Source organism: Rhipicephalus microplus, chromosome 6 (genome assembly GCF_043290135.1).
Source record: "Rhipicephalus microplus isolate Deutch F79 chromosome 6, USDA_Rmic, whole genome shotgun sequence".
In the NCBI taxonomy this organism is placed as follows: domain Eukaryota; kingdom Metazoa; phylum Arthropoda; class Arachnida; order Ixodida; family Ixodidae; genus Rhipicephalus; species Rhipicephalus microplus.
The window spans coordinates 140,206,468-140,229,608 of NC_134705.1; the positions used below are offsets into that span (position 1 = coordinate 140,206,468).

Here is a 23,141-nt window from a genome sequence, read left to right on the forward strand (position 1 = left end):
CAAGACTATCGTCTTTTGATGACATTTACAGTGTAACAGGCAGATTCGGGCCAATTTTTTCTCTGATTGTGCTCACACTCTCGACTACAAGCATCTATGACCTTCCACGGCATATATGACCATAAGAGTTTGTTCGATAATTGATTATGGACGTCAGTCGTCAAAATGGGGTGCATTCAAACTGAACTGTGCCATAGCTGTAAAACATCAACAGACCTTGTGCGAGTTCTCTTGTATCAATGAACAGTGAACATTCAAGAACTCCTGTAAGGAGATGTTTCACTTTAGTGCTATACTAATTCATACGAGAGAGGAATCTACAACACTTTCTTTTTTTTCACACCTCCTTTGTCTACTCCAGTTCTGGGGCGAAACTGAAACAAGCAGTGAAAACGCCTTCGAGCAAGTAGTGGGCTCATTGCATTATTCTTTGGCCCCCATCTGTCACGGGCTTCGGACGCCATTGCTCGCTTACGTGGCATCGCGATCAGTATTTATTGCAGGTTCAGCACCCCGTTCGAGAGGTTTTCGTTCTATTCATCAAGAAACCGTGGCCGCTGCTTGCCCTTGTACGTTGAATATAGGTAAGTCTTCATTTTCTACGTTACTGGTTATCGTCTTTAGCCAAACGTCATGTGTATGAGCACCCTTGGCAAATATAAGTACCGAGGATTGGATGAGGAGCTTTTTGAGCTGCTGGCGCAGATGTCCTATATTAAGATAGAGTGATACTATTTTACTGCCGAGCCCAGTAAACGGAGAAGGCCAGTGAATCCCTAAATGTAGCCCCCCCCCCCTTCCGGGCCCTGCTTGCGCAGAAGTTTTATGATATGTAATGGTTTTCAATACGGCTTAGGCATGCACAATATTTTACAAAAGCATCAAACAGCTTAACGTATTCGGCACGCCAAATGGCAACAAAGAAAAACCAAAACTTGCGGTACCATTATCCTAATTCGTTTTCTAGATACGCGTACTTGGAAAGGTGGTAGTGGTTTTCAAACACTAGATAATCAGTATGTACTGATCGTACACCACGCTGGAATTGCGGCCAGTGTTGAGCTCTATATTACGTCCTCTTGTCTTGCAATACTTTGACGGGAATAAACTGTGACAAAGTTTGCAATTTTTCCGTCTTTTGTCGAGTTTTTACGGGTGGCGAATAAATGAGGAAGCGAGTCAGGTCATCTGCGTCATGGTTGACCCGCTGACGTCACCAGTACCTTAACGGTAGAGACTTGTATTTTTTTAGATGCTAAGCAGCTTAAGGGGAAGTTTAATCCGGTGTGCGGCGTGAGCACTCCTCACGCGCTTGCGCGTTCCTTCCCCTTTCTTTCTTCTTCTAAGCTCTCTCTCTTCCATGCCGCCCACACCCCTGACACGCATGTGCGTACTCTTTCCTCCGTATTCACTCCTAGGCTCTCCCCTCCTTCTCCCACCGTAGCGTGCAGACCCCCACAGCGCATGCGCACCCCTTTCTTCTGTATCCTCTATTTCACTCTCCCTCTCACCTCTAGAAAACGCAAGCTTGAACGCGCTAGCACGTGCAAGTGTGGGTAAGTCGCCTCCCTCCTTACACTCCTCCAGCAATAACATTAAGGCGTTGGATAACGAGACTCTGCAGACGCACGATGAACGCATGTGCTCCCTCGTGGCGTGGCAATAAACCCACGTGGCGTGCTCCAACAAGAGCTCGAGATGAGTAACAGCAACAGAAACTACCCTGCATTCATGGTGTGCTCAACTTGCAAGGGCGCGCTAACAAGGAGCAAAGTGTGATGAACGAAACCTTAACGCTGCTTCGTATGCTACTCATGGTTACCTTTAGTAAACGATGGTTTAATTGTTATCATCTATACTGCACCACTTCTCACGTGCTTCGAAGTATGAAGAACTGTATCTCCATATAGTACAAATATTAGGCGAAACACTCAGTGCAGTTTCACATTTGGACTGTGTTACGTCATCCGCAGTGTAGTTTGATGCCACAATCGGGAAACCACAGCAACGTGCTTATCTCACAAAAAAAGTGTACTGATTGCACTGGTGGTGTGAGGCTGGTACCTGAGTGGAGGAAGTGTTCGGACTCCACACGTTTAGGCTTCTCTCCCAATCCCGGCGGGAACATTTGACTTGAGAAGTCTTACGTAGCTTTGATGGAAACTTGGGGCTGGTGCGTGGTCTTACGTGATTAGTGTAACGTACTTTGGGCGGGAGCGTGTCTTCTGTCTAGTGTTAATGATTGCGGTGGGAAACGTCACGTAATGGCGGGAAAACGAAACGCGAGTAGTGTTACGGGGTTTGAAGTTTTCTCACAATCACCTGCACCTACGCCGGACAATCAGGCGCACTTATTTCTGCGGCAAAACGCAAAGAGAAAGCGGGCGAAAACAGCACGTTTCGGTTCAACGATAAACAATTTCTGTTTGCGTTACCATGCGCGACGTAAAGCTTCAACAGCTCCGGTATTGCCAAACCTCTATGACCGGCCTTTGCGAATGCACTCTACGATTCTGTGATAAGCTCCGGCACCTGAGCAAAAGTGGAGGCTACAACTAATCATTCAGGTTACTTCGAATTAAGGGGCCCCGATGCCAGCGTTTCTTCGATGGGAGGCAGCGTTAAAATCGAAGCTCCCTACCTCGAACTCCGCTGTTGCGACGATAGAGGAAATAAAGAATATAGGAGGCAGCACGCCCAGTGTCTAGAGGCAAACCTTCTCTGAAGTCGCCTGCTCGTCGCGTTCGCGTTCACTTCCCATGATGCTCATGTTTCATTTTATGCTTTAGTAGGCTTGTGAAAGAAAACCAAAATTGACAAGTTCCTTTAACGGCTCATACGCCCGTTCGTCCGATCATCCGTGCTCTAGAACGGTACTAGCTGACGCCTCTCTCCTTACTCTCTCTCGGCAGTCACATGAAGGCACAGCAGCGCATAGCAACAGTTGCGCCTTCATGGCTGTGGCTGTGATAGGTCTTTTTTTTTTATCGGAGACAACAGACAGTATACTTGCATCTCACTTACCGGCAGATTGATTTTTGTTTAAGTTCTAGTAATAGTTGGCTTGTAGACGAAACGAAAAAAATACTGCGTACGTTTTGTGAATGCTGGTTCCTGACCTATGAGCGGCGCTTAGAAATACGTAACTTTACTTATTTATTTATTTATTTATGATACCTTACAAGCTCAATGAGGGCATTGAGTAAGGGGGGTACAAACTTCAAAGAGTAATAGGGCGGTCATTAATAACATGGAATACACAGAAAATAACACAACATCGTGACAAAGCGTGTCTAGTCACTGACACTCAAACAAATGTAATACGCGAATGTTTACCGATATGCAGAAAGCTAGAATAACAAGAAATTTAAGGTACATGAACGAAACACAATAAAGAAATTCGGAAGGCGTAGTATAGAATTCAAGTGAGCAGCAACGGCGGTGCAACTGAGCAACAAAAACTGGGAGAATAACAAGAACTGGGAGAACAATGGCAATAACAACAAAAAAAATCAAAGAGAAATCGGAAGGCCGAGGTGTACAACATACACACGCATTTTCCAAACACACATACTGCTAGCCGTACGAAGGCGTTTACCAATATAAATTGCAAGACAACGGTGGGCACAGCAAAAACTAAAGAGAACCAAAGAGAAGTGTGAATATAGGTGAGTGGCACAGCTGCAGCTACAAACATCAGGGAAGTTAGAGCGATTAGCGCGATGAAAAATGATTACACACGTGTTCGCGAAAAGAAACTGGATCGGTGATGGAGGCGATGCAGTCGGGAAGATTGTTCCATAATGATATGGCCTTAGGAAGCGCTGATAAGTTGAATGCCTTCGTTTTGCCGTAAATGCGATTGAAACTGAGGTGATTGTGCAGGCGTCTGGACATGCGCAATGGTGCTGTTAGGGGTAGCGTAGAACGTCTTGTGCTGTGAATATATTATGCAGCAAGCATAACAGTGCAACAGAGCGACGAACGTGCAATGGCGAAATAGAATGTTCTTGTTTTAATGTTGTTACGCTGCAATGAGTGCTATAATTGCGAGATATAAACCGGGCTGCTCTGTTTTGTATGGACTCTAGCATTGTGGTTTGGTAATCTTGGAAGTGGGACCAGACTGAAGATGCAAATTCCAGCTGGGGGCGTACATAAGTGAAATAGGCCAGTTTACGGATGCTTGTTGGAGACCAGCTGGGGGGCGTACATAAGTGAAATAGGCCAGTTTACGGATGCTTGTTGGAGACTTTCGCAGATTACGACGGAGATAACCTAATGTTTTTGAGGCTTTCGCGCATGATTTATATTTGCAGCTACATATATGACCAAAGCTGCTCGTTCAAGAATTTGACTTCTAACAGGATAATCTTGCTCTCGACTTTTTATTACTTGCTCCCGGTGGCACGTAATGTACTATATAGCTCCAATATATGCAAAAAAGTAAAGGTAATTTCAAGTACCATCATCGACGTACATTTACGAGCAAGAGGAGTAAGTGTAAAGGACGTAACACGGGAGTGGACGCCTGTGCAACCAGCTCTTTTGGCGTTTTGAGGTGAACAGGAAGAAATAAGGAAAAGTTTACACTTGGTTCTTATTTCCTAGGTTTCGTATTGTCGAGTTGACAGCGATACTACGCCAAATAAATAAATAAATAAATAAATAAATAAATAAATAAATAAATAAATAAATAAATAAATAAATAAATAAATAAATAAATAAATAAATAACACAACAAACAAATAAACTGGAGAGTCTACACAGTGATCCAAAGTAAAACGCGTGATCATCACGACTAACATGCGGAATGAGAAAAAAGTGTATAGTTAAGAGCTTGTTTTCTACGTTAGACGCAACAATATTGAGAACTCACAGTTATCATTATTATTAGTGTACAAGCAGAAAGAGCCACTCAACGCCGTTACTTCCTTTTTTACTTCGGATCATGCGAAGCCAAGGCACCCAGCTGTCCACCATAACGTCTATGCAGTTCTTTGTGTACTGTGTTACGGCCTAGTGAAAGTGCGCTGAGCACGTGATGTACGCATTATTTCACAATTTTCTTTGAATTGCAGCACGGAATCAATATTGGCAACTAGGACTACAATCGAACCTCCTTTGAGTCTATGTGACCATGGGCCTTCAAGAGACTATACTGGAAGTGATCGAAGAGCTTGGGGTTGCCGATGAACTTGTCAACATGGAACATCAGGTTATTCTTAAAGTGAAGCAGGGCTGCGCGAATAAGCGCCTCCTACCGAAGGACATTTCGCTCAGTGGAGATGCGAAGCGCTTGAGCATGAGTGAACAAGCCTTTGTCTCCAACCGGTCATTCCTTGAAAACATGCGGTATTCGGCGGCACTGTTCGCGGGATGCAGCGAGTTCTCGTCCTCAGACGCATTTTTGGAAACGACAAAACACGTGCTGAAGAACGTGCGCTCTTTGGTACTTTTGCACAACAGGTAAGGAAGCTACTATTTGCAGAGTATGGCCGAGCGTGTTCGTTTAGGCATGTTTGCTTTGAAAAAAAAAATAACTACAAGAGTCTCCTTCCGACAAAGTGGAAACTACTGCATGACATGCAGAATCGTGAAGTTGTGCCTTAGAAAAAAACAGTACACGGACACAACTCGGGAAATGAGGTTCACGTCAATGTTACAAGTCATTGTGTACGATTGAATGACTGCACTCGCACTGCACAGTGTTTCTTAAGCGACGATCATGCATCTGGTGCCAGCTGCTTTTTTCACCTGAAACTCGGATGCAAGTAATCACGTTATAACACCGACCTGCGCAGAGGCGGTCCGTTTCAAGTGGCAGGTACCTACTCGTACCCACACTACGCCGTAAAATCCTCTTACTGCGACCCAACTTTGGCTTTGAGGGACGGGAGAGGGGGGCTAAAAGTTAGACTTCAATCTGCGGCTTAATTAGGAGGCTGTACTTTGGGAAACTGGCAATGGGACACTGTTTCTTCAAGTTACTGATCCCGGCAAAATATGAAAAACGCGGCAGATCCCTCATACTTTGGGAATAGACGTTATGTGAAGCGTTATCATGGAAAGTGACAATGTTGTAATATTTTATAGAGCAATACGTCAGCAATGACGCTTAGTGTATGTGTAAATGTTTCACGCACACACATGTTGAAGAGTTGCAGATGCTTATGTAACCAGTTTTTTGCACTTGTACAACGATGTCGACACCAGCATGAGTACTAGCAACGCATGGCGTGGTTCTCTGGTAGAACGCTTGTCTGCCACGTTGAAAGCTTGGGGTCGATCTCTGCTGGGACCCTGCCATTTATTTTTTTTTCATTCCTTGGGTGAATGGTGCCGAAGCCAGGTTTCTCTTAACGTTCACGCGTGAAAATGGTCCATGTGCGTTCTCGTCGTTCATGGGTAAATAATAAATGTCGATCACCTGTGACACGTACCCGCCCGCAGGTATGCGCCACTGTTTGACGGAAAGTTTTTGAAGACTCACGCGACGGGATTGTGGCAGTATTCATGTCTTGACCAGTGCGTCATAGTTGTCAAACCAGGTTGCCCTTCCAAGCTAATTTTGGTTCACGCTAAGTAACGTCAATGGTTTGATATATTGATTGATTGATTGATTGATATGTGAGGTTTAACGTCCCAAAACGACCGTATGATTATGAGAGACGCCGTAGCGGAGGGCTCCGGAAATTATGACCACCTGGGGTTCTTTAACATGCGCACAAATCTGAACACACGGGCCTACAGCATTTAGCGGTTAGGTAGATAGATAGATAGATAGATAGATAGATAGATAGATAGATGCCAAAACTGCTTGTGTTCAGAAAGAAATGCTTCGTGTTAAAAGTAGAGCAAGGTAAATTACCACATTGTGTAGGTTATGGGTAGCTCTAAATGCTGCGTTTATTGCGGCTTCATTATAGTGTAAACAGGCGAAGTACATAGCGGTATAGCAACCGAGCGCATCGCTTGCCACCGCATCGGTAGCATCGGAAATCACGCGCTTGCCGGGGCGGTGGTGCCCTGTTTTGACTGGGTGGCCCCCTTTTTGAAAAAAAAAGTCCACTGAAAAACGCACTAAAAAGAAAGAAAACGCACGGCACTGAAGATTTCACAAGTTTTTAGGGCATTTCTGTGTGTCCACTTTTTTGTCTACATCTTTATGTGCGCTGTTCTTCAAAAATAAATCGTGCGCCGTTATGCCATGTTTCACCGTGCCCTCTTTACCTCCTCTCTTTTACGTTACTCCTCCTTAGTGTCACCCCCATTCCCTGGCTCTTTTATATATATGTTATAGTATACACGACAACTCTCCACATAGCGATGTCAGGCATGGTATTGATTGCGGAACACCCTGTGACATGAGATGACAGCACACGACTAACATGACATGGCGGATGACAACATACGAGAGCCCGGACCACTAATGCGCTCCGCTCTTGGAAGTGCTAAGGGCATAGGTCTTCTGCATAATGCGCGATGCAAGTGACGTGCGCAGTTGGTAAGCCGCATTGAATTATTCGGATTACATTTATCAAAAGAGACTTGTATGCAATGTTTCTCATTCATCATGGCGCGTTGCATCTTATGTTAAAGAGCAGTGAGGCTCCATTATAAGAAACAAATGATGGTGTCAACTAGATTTCCGCTTGCCTTTCTCAAGACTTTGAATAAGAAAATTCGCTTAAGCGGAAATCAATTCTTGACATTTTAATAGCAACCATATGGACACTGTCGGCAGGTTTCTGCCGTTGGCGTAATACTCTCTAGAAAGTTCACATTGGGGAACTTCGGTGAATCGTACGTTCGACACCGCTGAAGCCGACACCACACGATCCGGGCCAGCTGTTTCGCTCAGAGGAGGCGTAGGATAACATCTCCCCGCATGCATAGGCTGCCTTGGAATACTGCTAAAAAAGCAGAGCCTCACCCATCTCGAAATGGCATGAAAGGAAGTCAGGACTTACATGGGGGTAGGAATTTGTTCACGGATTAAATATGAAATTTAACTACACGTTCAAATCACGTCCGTATTGATTGCTGGCTATATTCTCGACAAGTGCACCACTTCCTGGCTATGCCCAGCTGTCACAAAACGAGCGCTCAAAAAGGGCGCGCCGCCAAATTCTCGCGGCAAAGCACCGGAAAGACGCCTTGAGGTCATTGATAAAAAAAACAAGCATCCAAAGCCTCCCCGGGTGCGCCGTCCCTCCCTTCTCGGAAGCGTAGGTTCGCCGACGAACCTTCTCACATCGCGGCCGAGCAAGCCCTGGAAATTTCTCGATGGAAAGGGGCGTGGTGATGCCGGGTTGCGTCATCCGTCGCGGACGGCCGTCGAACCGTCTCGCGCTTTCCCCCAGCCCTCACTGCGCATCGCGCCGACGAAATGGTGAGAATTTTCTGGAATCTCGTGCGGGAGGTATTTAACCGAGCAGCAGAGATGGGAGATCAGGAGAAGAAGAAAGTTAGCGCCAGTATGCGTGGGGTTATTCCGCCGCGTCTGTCGGTGAAGGTTTTGCCCTTAGTGACAAAGCAGGAGAAGAAGAAAGTACGCGCCAGAGTGCGTAGGGTGTTCCGCCTTGTGGGTGAAGCCTTTTGTCTTCCGTGACAAATGAGGAGAAGAAGAGGATTTCCACCTGAGGGGTGAAGACTCGAGCTACAGGCAAGAGTGTGTGTCTACCGCTATCGAGCGAAGACGCGTGGCAACAGCTGCGTGTGTGAAGCCGACGTGTTTCCGGCGAAGAAGTTTGGAGCCTGGAGAGCGGCCATTTGAAGACGCGAGGTTTCCTGGAAGAGAAACTTCGGGGGCAGCGGAACGACAACAACGCTGGACTTGGGAGTGAGTGATTCTCGGAAGAGTATCATCCAGACTCTCGTTCCAAGAACTTTGGACTGAATAAGTTTTCTAACTCTTTAAGTGTCTTTAAGTGTCTTGGTTGTTCGATGCATGCGACTGCATTGTAGTGCGTATTGTTTTCTGTGTCCGTTGTTTGGAGTGTGGCTCATTGTCTGCGTAGTACGTTGTTTGATTGGTGACATATTGTATTCAACTATTGTCGAGTGTGCATACTTGTGTATCGTTTTGATCTGCCATAATTGAGAATATAATTTTGTTTTGTTTATCAACTCTCGGCTCTGACTTGTTCTTTGGGCCACAGCCGGCGTCCGCTGGCGTGCCAAATAGGACCACTTCTAAATTGTCCACGCTTTCGTGGTGCGGTTCGGGGGGCCGATAATCGGCCCTTGGAATTAGCCCGGCGATCGCCTCCTTAATTAACGGGACCCGTGACACCAGCCCTTTTAGCGGAATCTGATATGGTGTACAATGACGTGGTCGTGATGGAAATCCCAGACACGCGTGCTATCTCGGCAGGCACTTTAACCCTTCTACGCGTGGTACTGTTGCCATGAAAAGTCTGTGCAAGATCTTGGTCTTATTTTCGAGCGGACTTATTTTTTTACACCAAAGTTTTTTTGTTGAGTTACGCGAGAAAGGATGTAAAAGAGTTAGCGGCCAGCTGCACTTCGCATAATATTACAATTACTTTCTATCACAATCATCGGTTCGCCAATGTTATGAAGTGGGAACACTTTTTTTTCAAACGCAGGAACAAGGTCTTCAATCTCGTAACCTGGTTTGCTAAAGCGCACACGATTGTCCTTTACCACAACCTGCGCTACCATGCCGACACTGGAGTGGCCTACAACACGCTGCCCTTCTCCCGCTTGGAGCAGCTCTTGGGAACTATGCCAGCTTTGGGATTGGACCACTTGTGCTTGAGCTCAGATACTCTACAGAGCTTGTTCAGGAAGTGCCCCAAGGTAAGAGCTGCCTAGTTTGCTTGCGATTACATCACACGATGACAAAAGGGCGATGTCGTTTCGTCAGCAGATCAAAAAGAGCCACGCAGTTACCATTTGCATCAAGCTGGGGAAAACATACAAGATATCTTTTGCCTTTATTTGAATGTCCGCTATGTTTTCGTTGCGCGAAACGCTGCTCTCTGGCGAAGTATACGCTTGTCAGTGCCTTTTGGGTTAGCTGCTTCAAAAAATCTGCATCACCAACATTATTTCAAAACCCGGAGTATACTTATCCGAATAATTCATTGCGCTCAAATGAATGGACGCTGTTATTCGTAGTGTTCTTGAGGTGGGTTGTCGCCATTGAAACTCTACGCGCATTCGGTCAAAAGAAAGCGAGCCCAGATTTTTACCTAACAAAATTAGGGACTATCAAAGTGACTGACCACCTGATGTGAGTTATTAAAAGTCACCATGGCACTGTTTGGATTGCAATCTAAACGCAAAATACCTAAATTGGGTTTTTTTATCAAGTGGTGTGCCTTTTTACAACACAATCCCATGTTAACAACCTCAAAGGCACGAAGTAAAACAGGATGACAGTTTTTGCTCGATCACCTATCATATGAAAATATGGGAGGAGCGCTGAACTAAAACGTAGACACGGAAAGAAATATAATCACGTGGGTTAGAAGGACATGCTTAAGTACACCCACTTCACCGAGAACTAAGAAGCGAACACTATCATTCTCTGCCAATGGCTATCGTACAAGGCCATCAGCGGAAGCATCGACTTCACAAGATTTATTTCAGCTGACATATTTCATATCACCCTGGCAGCGTTAAGGGTCTTCTTTTTCATTCGTGATAACTGAAACTTGGTGCACCAGTGTACGCCAAACAGGCACAGCGGAGGAGCACGTCAGAATTTGAACATTCAAGTGCGCAAAATGCGCATTCCGAACGGCGTCGTTCTCTTAGTTGCGGAAGATGCAATCGTTCTTGTCCAAATCAGATTCAATGTCTGTATTTAAGTTGATCAAAACTTCGCAACTATTCAGTATATATATGATGTGTAATGCGTTTATGCTGTATTTGTACTAAAAACTACCTTATTCCATATGACTTTGCTACTGTACAGTATCATCATGTGATAAATTTGCTTTCTTCCTTAGCTACCTTATTTGTCGGTATCAGGCTGTTACTGTTGTGCAGTGTCTGTGCTATGCAAGTTTTGTGGTTTGTATCTATGCTCATTTCACGAAAGTGATCAAAAGAGCCATAGTATGTGGGCTATTTCAAAAGAATATAAGCTGCTTGTCGTCTGTATGTGTGCTTTTCCAGGGCAAAAAAGGCCCTCTCACAAGTTCGTTGTTTGGTATTGCAGTTATGAATTTAGATAAGCCCCGCCGAAGCTTTTATTCGTGCAGAGTTTTAAAATGCCGTTGCGCAAAAATGCAATCACAAGATCCACTTTCACAAAGCTGTGCTTTGATTATTTAGAAGTGAAAAAAAAAAAGCTACAACGAGCATTGTTTCGGCTGCTCTTATTCAGCACCACGCGTCATGCGAAAATAGGTAACGAAAAACTATATATTTATTTCTAAATTGAATAAGAAAACAACGTGGTTACGGGGGTATAAAGAGGGAAAAATAATACTCAGCTGCGGATAAAGCCATACCCCAGCGACACCAAAAATGGTCCCGAAAGGAAACGATAGAATTTGACGTGTGTCTTTTACTGAGGCAGTATGCGAGTAATATTTTTGCACAACAAAGCCTTTATATTCCCAATCAAAAAAGTTTTGCTTGCTCCCTTACTGTAATAGTGTGCGTATAGGAACATGTTCAAATGGTGGTGTTCTGGAGCACATGCAAGAAACTCCAAACTGGGCGTTTTCCTCTTACGGCCTGCACTACACCACGTATAGCTACATTTGAGATATAGCTATGTGCAAGGATGGCACTGCTGGCTACGTTTCGCCAAATAGGCCAATGGACCATATGCGAAATCGCTTTGTGCTCTGGCAACACTGTGCATTTTGACCCCGCTGCCATTTTAATGTGGGCGAGCGGTCGACGGCAACGCGTTCGCTAGTACGGCCGTACGACTCCTGAACACTTGCTTCACTGCGCTGAGCTACTGCGGTGGCCACAGCAAGACGTTTCCCAGTGCCCGAACATTTGATCATTTGATATGGACAAACTGTTTAGGAATCTTGCCACTTGTATGTCATTGCATCTTTCGGAAAGCGGTGGAAGGATACCTACAAGATATAAGCAAACAAACATTCAGTGCGACGTCATGAGCTAGGTTTCTCTTAGCTGTTTAAACGATTGTTCTTTACAAACACAGCCACTATCACAAATTCATCTCACAGGGAATAGAGGTCACACTTATATGTGCATTGCAGGACTAATGATGCACTTCTAGTTTTACCCCCTCCCCCTCAGTTTTTTCTGTGCACACTCCCGTTTCCTAGCAGCCTTTCGTAGATATGGCCCTTTACAGCAAGCCTTAAGAGGCATTAGTCACTTGCGGACACTCCGGAGAATTTAAATCAGCTATTTTTTATATCTAAGCTTCAAAGGTTTCTATGAGCTGCGAGTGTAAGGCAGCCAAAATGCTGAATCCCATACAACTAAGTTATGGCTGTCTCCACAACTCTATGTTTTATAATGCAAGATGAAACATTTTTCAAGTGAGGTGAGTTGCAACACACACACAAAAAAAAACAGCGGCAACGCAACTGGGCCAAAGAGACTAAAATGCAGAGAATGAATCCCGTCTTACGAATAAATAGGATTGCCGCGCTCTGAACTCATGCAGAACATCATTCAGTCAAGCCCTGGCGATACTCATGGTGCCAGTTTTCGAAACCTACGGCAGTGCGCCCCGCTATCTTTTCGATTTTATTTCGTTGGTAAAGGAAAGTTAGTGAGAGAGGCCCCAATGGAAAAGTTGCGTCCGCGAACGTTGGGGGAATTGAAGTCAAGTGCCTGAGCAGATACTTTTCTGTTTTAAAGTGGGCATAGCCCTTATCTTACAAATGACTGTTTTATTGCTGCGCGGTGACCGTACTTGCGGACACAACGGAGCTTGAACACGGACAAGCAACCGAGCTGCCTTTCTAGGATGCGTGTACGGCATGTTAGTCGGAATAGCGGCAGCTTTGCACGTCTCTGCGCGCAATCACTTTCAAAAATAACATTTCTACGTCGTCTACCTACATGATGTAATCTCGTCACAAAAAAGCCCGTCCTAACAGTTCGGTTCTGTCACACTAGTGACCGCATCAGCAGTGGCGGACTCTCTATTCGACTGCGAGAAATCCCCGGGGCTCTTCGATTTACCATCTCAGACTCACCGCGGATAGTCCGACGCTTCCCAGAAGTCATTTTGCCGCACAGCTTCTCAGCGAGTTCGAGACGGTAAATCGAAGAGCACCACTGTTGTGTAGAGGCCCGACGTAGTGAAAACACCTAGCCGCAAAGCTGACAAACCTATGAAAACACGGCCTGTCCGCGTAACACAGAAAAATGGTTTGTCCTGCATTGCTCTCGTGCAGCCCGCGCACCGCGGAGATACATGCATCTGAGACTGTGCCCATAAAGCTTGTGCACGCCATACCCTGTTTTGCGTTTAAATGATCGCTGCAAAATCGTAATTCATGCCACATACCTTGCTCCCATCGCTGTCTGTGACTGCGCGCTGCTTGCACAGCGGTGCACAGCAGTGTACTGGCATTTCGCCACCAAAAAAATCTGACTGCGACAGTCGAAGCGTTGAAACGCGTACGTTCGCATGTGGGTCGTTCGCGCGTAGTGGTAAAGCCTCGCCAGCATCAAAATGGCGGATATGGTACCTGCTGCGTTCAGTAGATGGCGCTGTTAATTTCGCATATTGCCTATTCAACAGACCCATGGCGACTAAAAATTGAAAGTGACGAGATGGCAAACTTTTGGCAAATTTCAACTTGCGTCTCGGCTGAGTTCTGCATTGTATTTTTGAATTTTGAAACCCACCAGTAGAAGGCACAATTTACGCGAAATTGAGTACGTTTGTCCTGTTTTTTGTGCATTTCTTGTTTTTACCCAGATCGTGGAGGCACTTTTGCTCTAGTGCGCCACTAGCAATCAGCAAGCAAAATTTATGTCAGTGGAATACTTCGCGTGTCGCGAGGGGGTGGTGTTGCGCTATGTTTTCTAGGTGCTCTAAGAGCTTTAAGCTTTCTTGAAAGTTAACTTATGAAGTGGCTAGATGACAGCTATGCTGCATGTTCCTAACTTCCTACCAGAGCACAAACTTTCTTGAATAGGTTGTTGAATTTTTCACTGTTGTAGTACCCTTATTTGACATGTAAAGTTTAAATTTTTATTAACACACTTTTTAGGACAGTAAATAAATCGTGTTCTTTAGGCACTGTTCAGATACTTCAGAAGCTGCACTGAAGTAATGTATTTCCGAATTTATTTCCATTGCTCTGTATATTAAGTTGTTTGATTATCGGGTGCACGATTCGACTCCTATGAAAATTTTTAAATCTGCAGGAGTGCTGTGCATGCCCTCCCCTTGTTGTTGTAGCGGCTGCTTAGTCCTGTGTTCGCAACAATCGAAACCATCACAAACTTTCGTTACGAGTGGCTAGCACTTAAAAACGCGGCTGGATAATGCAACCATTTCTTTGTGCTTCTGTGTTGAAGCCGCTGTTGCGACTGGCATTGAGAAACATCGAAATATTTTAGGTGTTAAGAATGGTACTGTAATTTTTGTGCCCAATTTGGTCCCACATGTGCAGAGTGGGGACTTTTTTAGGCGAAATTTGAAGAAAGTAGGCGACTTCTCGAGACTTATCGCTCGTCGTTTGGTGAATTTCACTCGAAAGTCAGTGGAAACCCTGGCTACGGGCTACATTATCTTGCATTCAAAATTGCGCATACATATTATACGCATAATTTTTCATAGCATGCAACTGTGAAGTTAGAAGAAAACAGTCTGTATCATTTTGCACGGTGAGAACATATGTCTTCATTTTTAGCAGTTGTAACTCTTCTACAAGCTACATGGCTAACCCATCACGCAAAAATGGACTCGACCAGGTTGAAAGAAAAAAAAAAACACTTGTCGCCTATGTGTAATGAGAACGTGAAATTGAATAAATAAATGAAAACCGTCCAGCCAGCCAGCCCACTAGCTGAAGCACAGCACAAAAAAATTTAGCGCACGAGTTCTATTATCCAAGTTACCATGTAATGTTTTTGCTCGTGAATGATGATATTGTTATATATTGAAAGCGCAGCGGTGTGCTACATGAAAATAAATTGATCGTTGAGTCCTGCTATTTGTTAATTTGACGATTGCTGTTAGTAGGACACCAGCAGGCAATAAATGTAATAAGGCAGGTTTTTCTGCTGTTTGTTTTGACAATTGCGGTGTGACGAAAAGCATCTAACGCTATACTGTTAATGCGACAGGCAATAGAAAAATACAAGAAGAAATATCGGTGTAGTGCGCAGCAGCGCATTCATAGGCAGCGGAAGTCGCGTGATATTTGGAGTGATAGGGTCTTTCTAGTGAGGGGCGTATGTACGCGCAATGTTTTAGGCTGCGAAAATGTCGAAGCGTACCAATTTCAATGCGCTGTAAAGAGAAAACATTTGATTTAATCGTACAATACTGGCACTACGAAATCAAATAAGACACAGGCTGGAGTCTTCGCAACGCTCAGTACAATACAGAGAAAGGCGAGAGAATAGAAAGACAACCAACCCGAATGACGAGAGCGCTTGTCTCAGTAGTTCATTCTGTTTTTTTTTGTTATTTGCGGGCACAGTCCAAAAGCATACAATGGAATAGCTCCTAGCTCGTACTCAAGCTTTGCGTGCCTCGCACACACTTGACTCCATATCTTGTGATTCGGGTCGTCTTCACATGCTATAGAGTCGCGCATCTGTCAAGTCACATTACGCACGTTGCACCAAGACAAAAATTTCAATGAAAGCGAAAGGGTCAGCCTAGTCTGGCGCAACCTGGTATAGTAAGTGCCAAGGACTGAACTGCATCACGATAGGGGGCGATTAAAGGAGGACAGTGCATTTTCTTCTGCCGCTTCACGGTCCTAGCCATCCTGCCAGAATTACTTCTGCAAGTACCAGAGCTGACAGCAGTGTTAATTATGCCGTACCCTGCAGTGAGCCGACTCGGCTAAGGGTGCCGTACATACGTGAAACTTTCGCGTAGGCCAAGTGACCATCCATGGTGTGATGACGACCAAAATTTGGCATAGAAATCGAATAATGCGTGAAATTTACCCCTCCAAAACCACGATATGATTATTAGAGACGCCTTAGCGGAGGGCTCCGGTAATTTCGGCAATCTGGTGTTCTTTAACTTGCGCTAACATTGCACATCACGTTTGCCTCAACAATTTCACCTGCATCGATATGCGACCGCCATGGCCGGAATTGGACCCACGGCCTACCGGCCAGCAGCAGAGCACCGACGCCACTGATTCACCGTGGTGGACAATTTCAAAATGTAGGCTATTTAGTTAACGAGGAGCTTTTTTACAAGGCCCAGATGTATGGGGTCCAAGTGCAAACGAAAAACGCCCATGTGTTGAAATATAGTTAGCGCAAAACAACCCCGCTCTTTTGAAATTAAGATTACAGGGTGGACGAGCACCATTCAACAGAAGCGCTCAAGGCTGTCTTGTATAAGATTTGATTAGCGTTTTATAGTGATGATTCATATTATTTTACTCTCATTAAATTTTGTTTACTTGTGCTGTGCACTCTGCTTCCATATCTGGTTTTAGAGCTTGAAGTTTTTCCCTAGTGACGTTACATTGTGAATTACTGTTTATTATACCCCCCTGCTTAGCCTTTCGGCTGCAGTATGCTGTAAATAAAGAAAACCCTAATTATGCCCCGGTTTAGACTAGTAAAAAGCAGGCATGTATATTTAAACAGTTTTTTTGGATAGGTAAAGGTTTCCCAGTTATTGCTCCTTTACGAGTGACAGTACTTTTTTTTGTCGTGAATGTAATGCTACCGATTTTTTTTACAGCTGACTTCGGTCATGTCATCAGACATGGAAACTGCATTGTCTGCAAAGCAGGTGACAAACTTCATTCCGAACAAGCTCACTCGCAAACGACAGCCGGTGCCCATTCAGCGCAAAGAACTATTTTTAGGTCGCACATATATCCTACACACTGGAATGCCACTTGAGTTTATATCGAAGAACGCCACTGCGGTAGAAAAAGCGCATCGCCACTTTCCCAAGGCAGAGCACCTTGAGGTGAGTGAAGCGTCTGATTTCGTTAAGAAAACAGAATTTAATGGAACACAGAGCGGCGTAAAACATCACAGCCTATTCACGGAGTGAATGATGATGAGTGGGGGTGAAGCGTCCGTCTGTGTGTCCATCCGTGTGTCCATACGCCCTCGGCGGCGTCCATGCGTCCGATCGCTTTCGAAAATGAAGACGGCGCGCGGGTAACACCGACGAGACGCGAGTCAGCGAAGCCGAGCGCAAACGACTTCAACGCACCCACCGCTCTGCTTCGTTCATGCCCAACGAACAATCTGCTACGTACGGCTACTATCCAGGAGACTGAGAGAGGCACTCGTTCTCCACGCACTCAGGCAAAAGCGCACCCAGCAGCCAATCGGAGAGTAGTGGCCCTTCGGAGAGTAGCGGCAGAGTAACGTCATCTAGGAATCGAGACGAGAAATGGTCATTCAATTCTTTTACCTTCTTTTCTTTCTCTTGTCTTTTTTGCTCGGTGACGCGTGACCAGTCACAAGGTTAGACCAAGAGTAGCGTTGACTTTAATATAAGATGTGGTTGTCACGCATTCAGGCAGAATAACAGGTGGGCTATACTTACATCTGCGTTAACATAAGCCCTTGTGCATAAAGTGTGTGCCTCAAAGGTGAACACGTGCCATTGACTTTGCTCCCTGGCTCAGATTCTTGGTATTCTAAGCCCTAAGATATCGCGTAACTCACGTATAGTAACGACGAAAGGAAGCTATTGTCTTTCGATTGTTTTTCGATAGGCAATGAAGGAACAGCATGAATCTGACACAATAGAACTCGGTCATTCATAACGCAAAATTTGTGAGAGTTATGCCGAGTTTAACCACGAAGCAGTAGAGCTCATTGAAGCTCATTGTAGTCCTATAGGGATAATGTAGGGACTGCTGGCAGAAGAATTGTAGGCTTTCGTCGCTCGTTTATTACTTCTTTACTCTTCGTAGTGCCCTCGCAGTCACTCGTGATGCAGCGCAGTTTCGAAGCTGCGCAGCAGTCGACAAGTAGCTATGCGTATCTGTGCGAAGTCCCATCGCCACCTTCTTTAGGGGTCGGGTGACTACTCAAAGACAAAACGTCTTGGCGCAATGTTCAGACGCCTAATATTTAATTGCGCAACATAGCGCCTAGAAGGCGTAGCCCGGCTATACCTGCTATGCATAGAAGCACAAAAAAAAACGCCTTTTTTGCTGAAAGGCTCAAAGAGCGCTTATAAAGCGTCACCTTATCACGTATCTCAAAGGAAATTACTTCAAGATCTGTCCTCAACTGAGCTGACAGAAATGATGGGAATCCATGAAGATGCACAACTGAGCCACGCAAAAAACAAGAGAGACACGATAGAAGTACAAAGCGCGGAATCAGATCCCTTTTGTTTCTAAAATTACGTGACCTTTTACACGCATTCCGCCAACGCCCTATGCATTTTTCATGATTTCACATTACAGGTGTGCCCTTCCCCTCACATACGCTGTCTTTCATAGAGGAGGCAATGCACTGCTCGCTTATGCATGTAGTTTGTAATTAAGAGATGCGTTGAGCTTCCATTACCAAGAGCGTCATTTATTTTGGCTTGTGACTATTATAGCCTCAGGCCTGACCCCAGTGGGCGGAAGCCCTAGGCTTTCCTCTCCCCACAAAGATTGGATGGAGGTGGGGGTTTTAATAAGAACAACAACAATAAAAATAGGTGTTCTTCAAGGCTTTCAACAGGTGACCCCTACCACCAAAAAACTTCTGACTATGGGCTTGATGCTTCCGAAATGCGCGCAGTGGATAGCAAACCAGGTACCTCATATTCTTTAAGATTATTGGCGTGCTTGTGTAGCTTGTCGTTCCTCACCAGGGGGATTTCCCTATGCAATTACGGTCACATGACGTTGCATGTCGTAAAATAATCCGTATTTAAAAAATACGTAACCAGTACAATGATGCTTCTCGCGAATCTTTTTTTGTAAATTTCGTCAGTCTGCCCTACACCAAGGGCAGAAAACAAAAACTTGATTTGAGCAACTGAATTTCATCGCATCCTTCAATTACAATATAGATGCATCAGCGAGCCTTCCACTGTCTTCTCTGTAGTAGTATAGCGCATGCGCAATGTGAAATCTCGGAACGCGCCAATCGTGTTGGCGCAATGTGTTTAAAAAGGCACATAATTTTCGAAGTAACACTGTTGCAAGTCTGCGTTTCGCGTGTTTGTCGTGTTCGTCTTCTTAAAGGGCCCCATTACCACCCGACGTTCAAAGAGGAGCGAGTTGCTCTCCTCGCCTTTGCTACGCTCAGCACAAACGCCTATTCTCCTAGCCACGTCTTCCTTAAAAACAAGCAAATAACGTCAGCGCTAAGCAGTCGAGCCTATAAGAATTTCACGCGTCTCAGCTTAACACTATTATCGCCGCCTGCGCAGTCACAAACACACAAAGTGAAGTGAAATCAGTGAATTGCACGGGATAGTCGTATAAGATGAGGAAGAACGAATGTGCGGCTGCATGACAGAGCAGCGTATCGGACAAATTCGGTCAGATATTTCGCGTAAATGGAGCAAGCGAGGGCATCCTTCGCAATGGTATATATAGTACGCGCTGTCCAACAATCATTACGGATGGGCACGCATATATGCGTGGAGCTGCCGAACATGATGCGCGCACCGGTCAATGGCGATAACTATACAGCACGCACTTTACCACCGCGAGGACTTGCCGATGTTCAGGTTTCAGTTGACGCGGATCCTACACTTAGACATCATGTGAATCAATGTCTGCGTCACAAAGTGCACAAAAAGGACAAGAAACGTCAAGAGAGAAATATGCACTTGTTTTTGCGTTTTGAGAGGCTGGTGAGAAGCCCCCTTATTAATGAACAGAGATTAATTACCCAAAATCACGATATGATTATGGGTGACGCCATGTAGGAGGGCTCCGCATACTGACCATTTGGGGCTCTTCAACGTGCACCTAACGTGCGTGAGCTCCGAGCATTTTCGCCTCCATTGAAAATGCGGCAGCCGCGGCCGGCATTTGATCCCCTGACCCACGGGTCAGCAGTTGAACAACAAAACCGCTGGACCACCGTGGTAGGTACACGCCCCTCTTCTTATGTCAGCGTTTCAATTACGCAACTCGGGAAAAGAGGAAGTCCGAATCAGTTTATTGTCGCGGTACAACGCGAACAAAGCACAGGTACGCCTTGGGACACCGACGTGTTCTAAACAGCTGAGCCGCAAGATTGTCCTCTTCATTTTCGAGTCAAGCCAGAGGCCTACTACCGATTGCTATAGTGTCCGCTAAATCCCCCCATCATCGGTTTCGTTTACATGTAGTCACGGGTCAATGTTTTTTTGTTTCAAAGTTATTCAATGATTGAAGAATCCTGTAAACGGCTGGACTAACTTTTAAATAGCTTTCAATGGTCTTAACTATATTACAATATGCCTAGTGAAAACTCAGTTTTTCGGCAGAGAAATAGGATGAAATACTGGGCCAGTTAGTGCAGATTCATTGTAGGTAACAGCACGATTAACAATGACGAACTCAATAATATGACTAATAGCACTGTGCCGTCTGCACTCTTCGTCTTCATCTGTATTAATTAAATCGATTACTAACGATGAACTCATTGACGTGTGCTTCCAACAAATTAGTTCTCTCTGAAATTTTAGTATACGAGGTAAAAAGAGTTCCGTGCTGTTAATGGTATGGTGAGTAAAATATGTGGTGGTAGACAATGTTCTGACGGCCCCGATCAATTTAAATGGGCTAAAGTAGCAAGACATCACTACTTTTTCTCTCACTAACGTGCGTATGTTTATCTCGCGAATGGAGAAGCGGCATATAAAAAAACAAACTTTCGTGTAGCACAAAATTCAAATTCTTCGTGCTTTAAAAACAGGCAGACATGCAGTGCCGTCAAGAACAAACCTGAATAAATGTCCAGTTTTCAAACATAAGAATTTGTATGCTTTTGTAAAATAGCCATTTAATTGTGCTTGAATGGAGTAATAAATGCCGGACGCTCCACAAAACAAGTTAATCTCAAAAACCAGTCATTGTAAACTACCACACTTTAAGCTTGCTTCGTCGACGTTGCGATTATCTGTTCTCGATACGAAACTAGTTGTTTTGCACGCAACAATACGCCTTATTTCATTGCAGCTCACAGCGGCCTGCGAAGGTGCCATCGCAAAAGTTGCAAGATACACCAAACTAACGCATCTCTCGCTCTTCTCTGCCATGCCAAGAGAGAAGAGCCTGTTCCAGCCTCATGTGACCCAAGTGCTATCAGCGCTTCGGCTGGTTCACTTGTCCCTGGCACACTTCTGTGGTGTGGGACTTTCCGTGATTGCGGAACTATGCCCCCAGCTAAAGTTTCTTTCAATACGCGCGTGTGACATCAGTGATGAAGAGGACATGGTCACAAGTTTCTCCAACTTGGAACATATGTGCGTCGGCAGCACAATGAAAAAAGAATTCTTCTTCAAGCTCTTGAGGTCCTGTCCAGGCCTCCGAGAACTGGAGATAGATAAGGACGAACTTACGACCGCGTTCGTTGTAGGTCCTGACGCATCGTGTGGGAAGCGCCCTATACTTGAACGAGTGGAGAGACTCACACTTCGCACTAACACCGACTGGTCTGAATTTTGCGGGTTGGATCACGTGGACGACCTGCCAAGGAATCTTGATTCAACTTTATCGCGCCTTCCTTCGCTACGGCGCGTACGCACCGACAGCTTCAAAATCCGCCTCCACATAAACTGCTGCTTCCCGAACATCGTTCTGGATTGGTGCACGTGCACAATTTGCGACTCAAAGTTCCCGGATATAGATCAGCAGCATCGAGATTTATATCAATTAACCCACCGCCTAAAGCAGCCGAAGCTAACCGAAAATGCCACTGCCACTGCGGTTGATAAGAACAAAGTGAAACTGAAGAGAAAATCAGTAGACACTAAAAAGGAAGTACCGAAAGAAGAAGTTGCTGTCAGTACTAAAGGTACGAAATTGAAGTTAGAGCAAACTGCAGTAAACATTAAAAATAAAAAACGAATTCAGACTGTCCGTTCGACAGTAAACAGGAGGAAATCAAAGCGAGCGCTCTAACCGCTTTTACAAAGAAGGCAATTGAAGCAGCTGTGGTTCCAGTAAAAGCTAAAGGCGATGACGTGAAGGCAGGAAAGGTGCCAGTCGACAGAAAAGCACAGAAATTCAAGGCAGGTGAAGTTCTTCTGGACATAACACAGGAGACACTAACAGCACGAAAAGAAATGCAGAAGATGTATGTTTCCATACGCCCTGTACGGAAAAGAAGGAATGAAGAAAAAAGAATATATAAACAGGTGGAAAATGACAACGTTGAGAAAGAAAACATGTTGAAGGAAGATAAGATTTTTGTACCTCTGTCTTCAACGGCAGAGCCGAAAGGTACGTTTAGAGAATATGAAGGAAGAACAAATGCAGTATCAGCATTGGGACCTGTGAAGTACGAACACAAGAGCCTACTAGAACCCGATTAAAGAGAAGTCAGTTTCCTAAGGGGTCAGTTTCTTCAATCCAATTTCGCGGCAGAGGGACAAAGTGATCTGCGTGAGAATGTCCTAAATTTGGTACAATTTCTTCAAAATTGTCCTCCATGTAGTATGTTCGAACTACAAGGCGGGACTTCGTAATAACTATTCTCCAATGAGCTGTTTTGTTGCACACGGGTGATGCAACATCCTTGGGAGTGCAGGGAACGTTCAGCAAGGGTGCTGTGATTGTTAGTGCATGATGATCAGACATTGCCATTCAGTTCTTGTGTGCAGCAGTGAGAGCGATGGTCAACAAGGCGCAGTATTACCTTCATTGCAGAAAATGTGCCATTATGCTTTCAGGAACCTATCATCAAGGACATTGAATTAGAGAGCTAGCTTTTATTGGGTCTCCAGATTTATAGCTTACTAGTGAAAGGTATAATTGCGCCCTTGTTGCTCGTCATGGGTGATCTGAATAAAATCTTTGAGTGGTTTTCTTGAA

The 23,141-nt window shown here is 44.9% G+C and overlaps 1 protein-coding gene across 1 annotated transcript; it reads left to right on the forward strand.

Annotated features, from left to right (window-relative positions):
* Nucleotides 1-453: 453 nt before the first annotated feature.
* Nucleotides 454-23,141, forward strand: LOC142764968 (uncharacterized). The gene is made up of 5 exons (XM_075865515.1): nucleotides 454-584; nucleotides 5,082-5,469; nucleotides 9,615-9,828; nucleotides 16,880-17,113; nucleotides 21,285-23,141. Exons 2-5 carry the CDS (start codon nucleotides 5,141-5,143, stop codon nucleotides 22,227-22,229), a joined length of 1,722 nt encoding a protein of 573 aa, XP_075721630.1. The 5' UTR covers nucleotides 454-584; nucleotides 5,082-5,140; the 3' UTR covers nucleotides 22,230-23,141.

Coding starts and splice junctions, on each gene's coding strand:
- LOC142764968 (XM_075865515.1), top strand. CDS start 5,141: ATGGGCCTTCAAGAGACTATACTGGAAGTGATCGAAGAGCTTGGGGTT. Junction 5,470..9,614: donor TTGGTACTTTTGCACAACAG/GTAAGGAAGCTA, acceptor TTTCAAACGCAG/GAACAAGGTCTTCAATCTCG. Junction 9,829..16,879: donor TGTTCAGGAAGTGCCCCAAG/GTAAGAGCTGCC, acceptor TTTTTTTTACAG/CTGACTTCGGTCATGTCATC.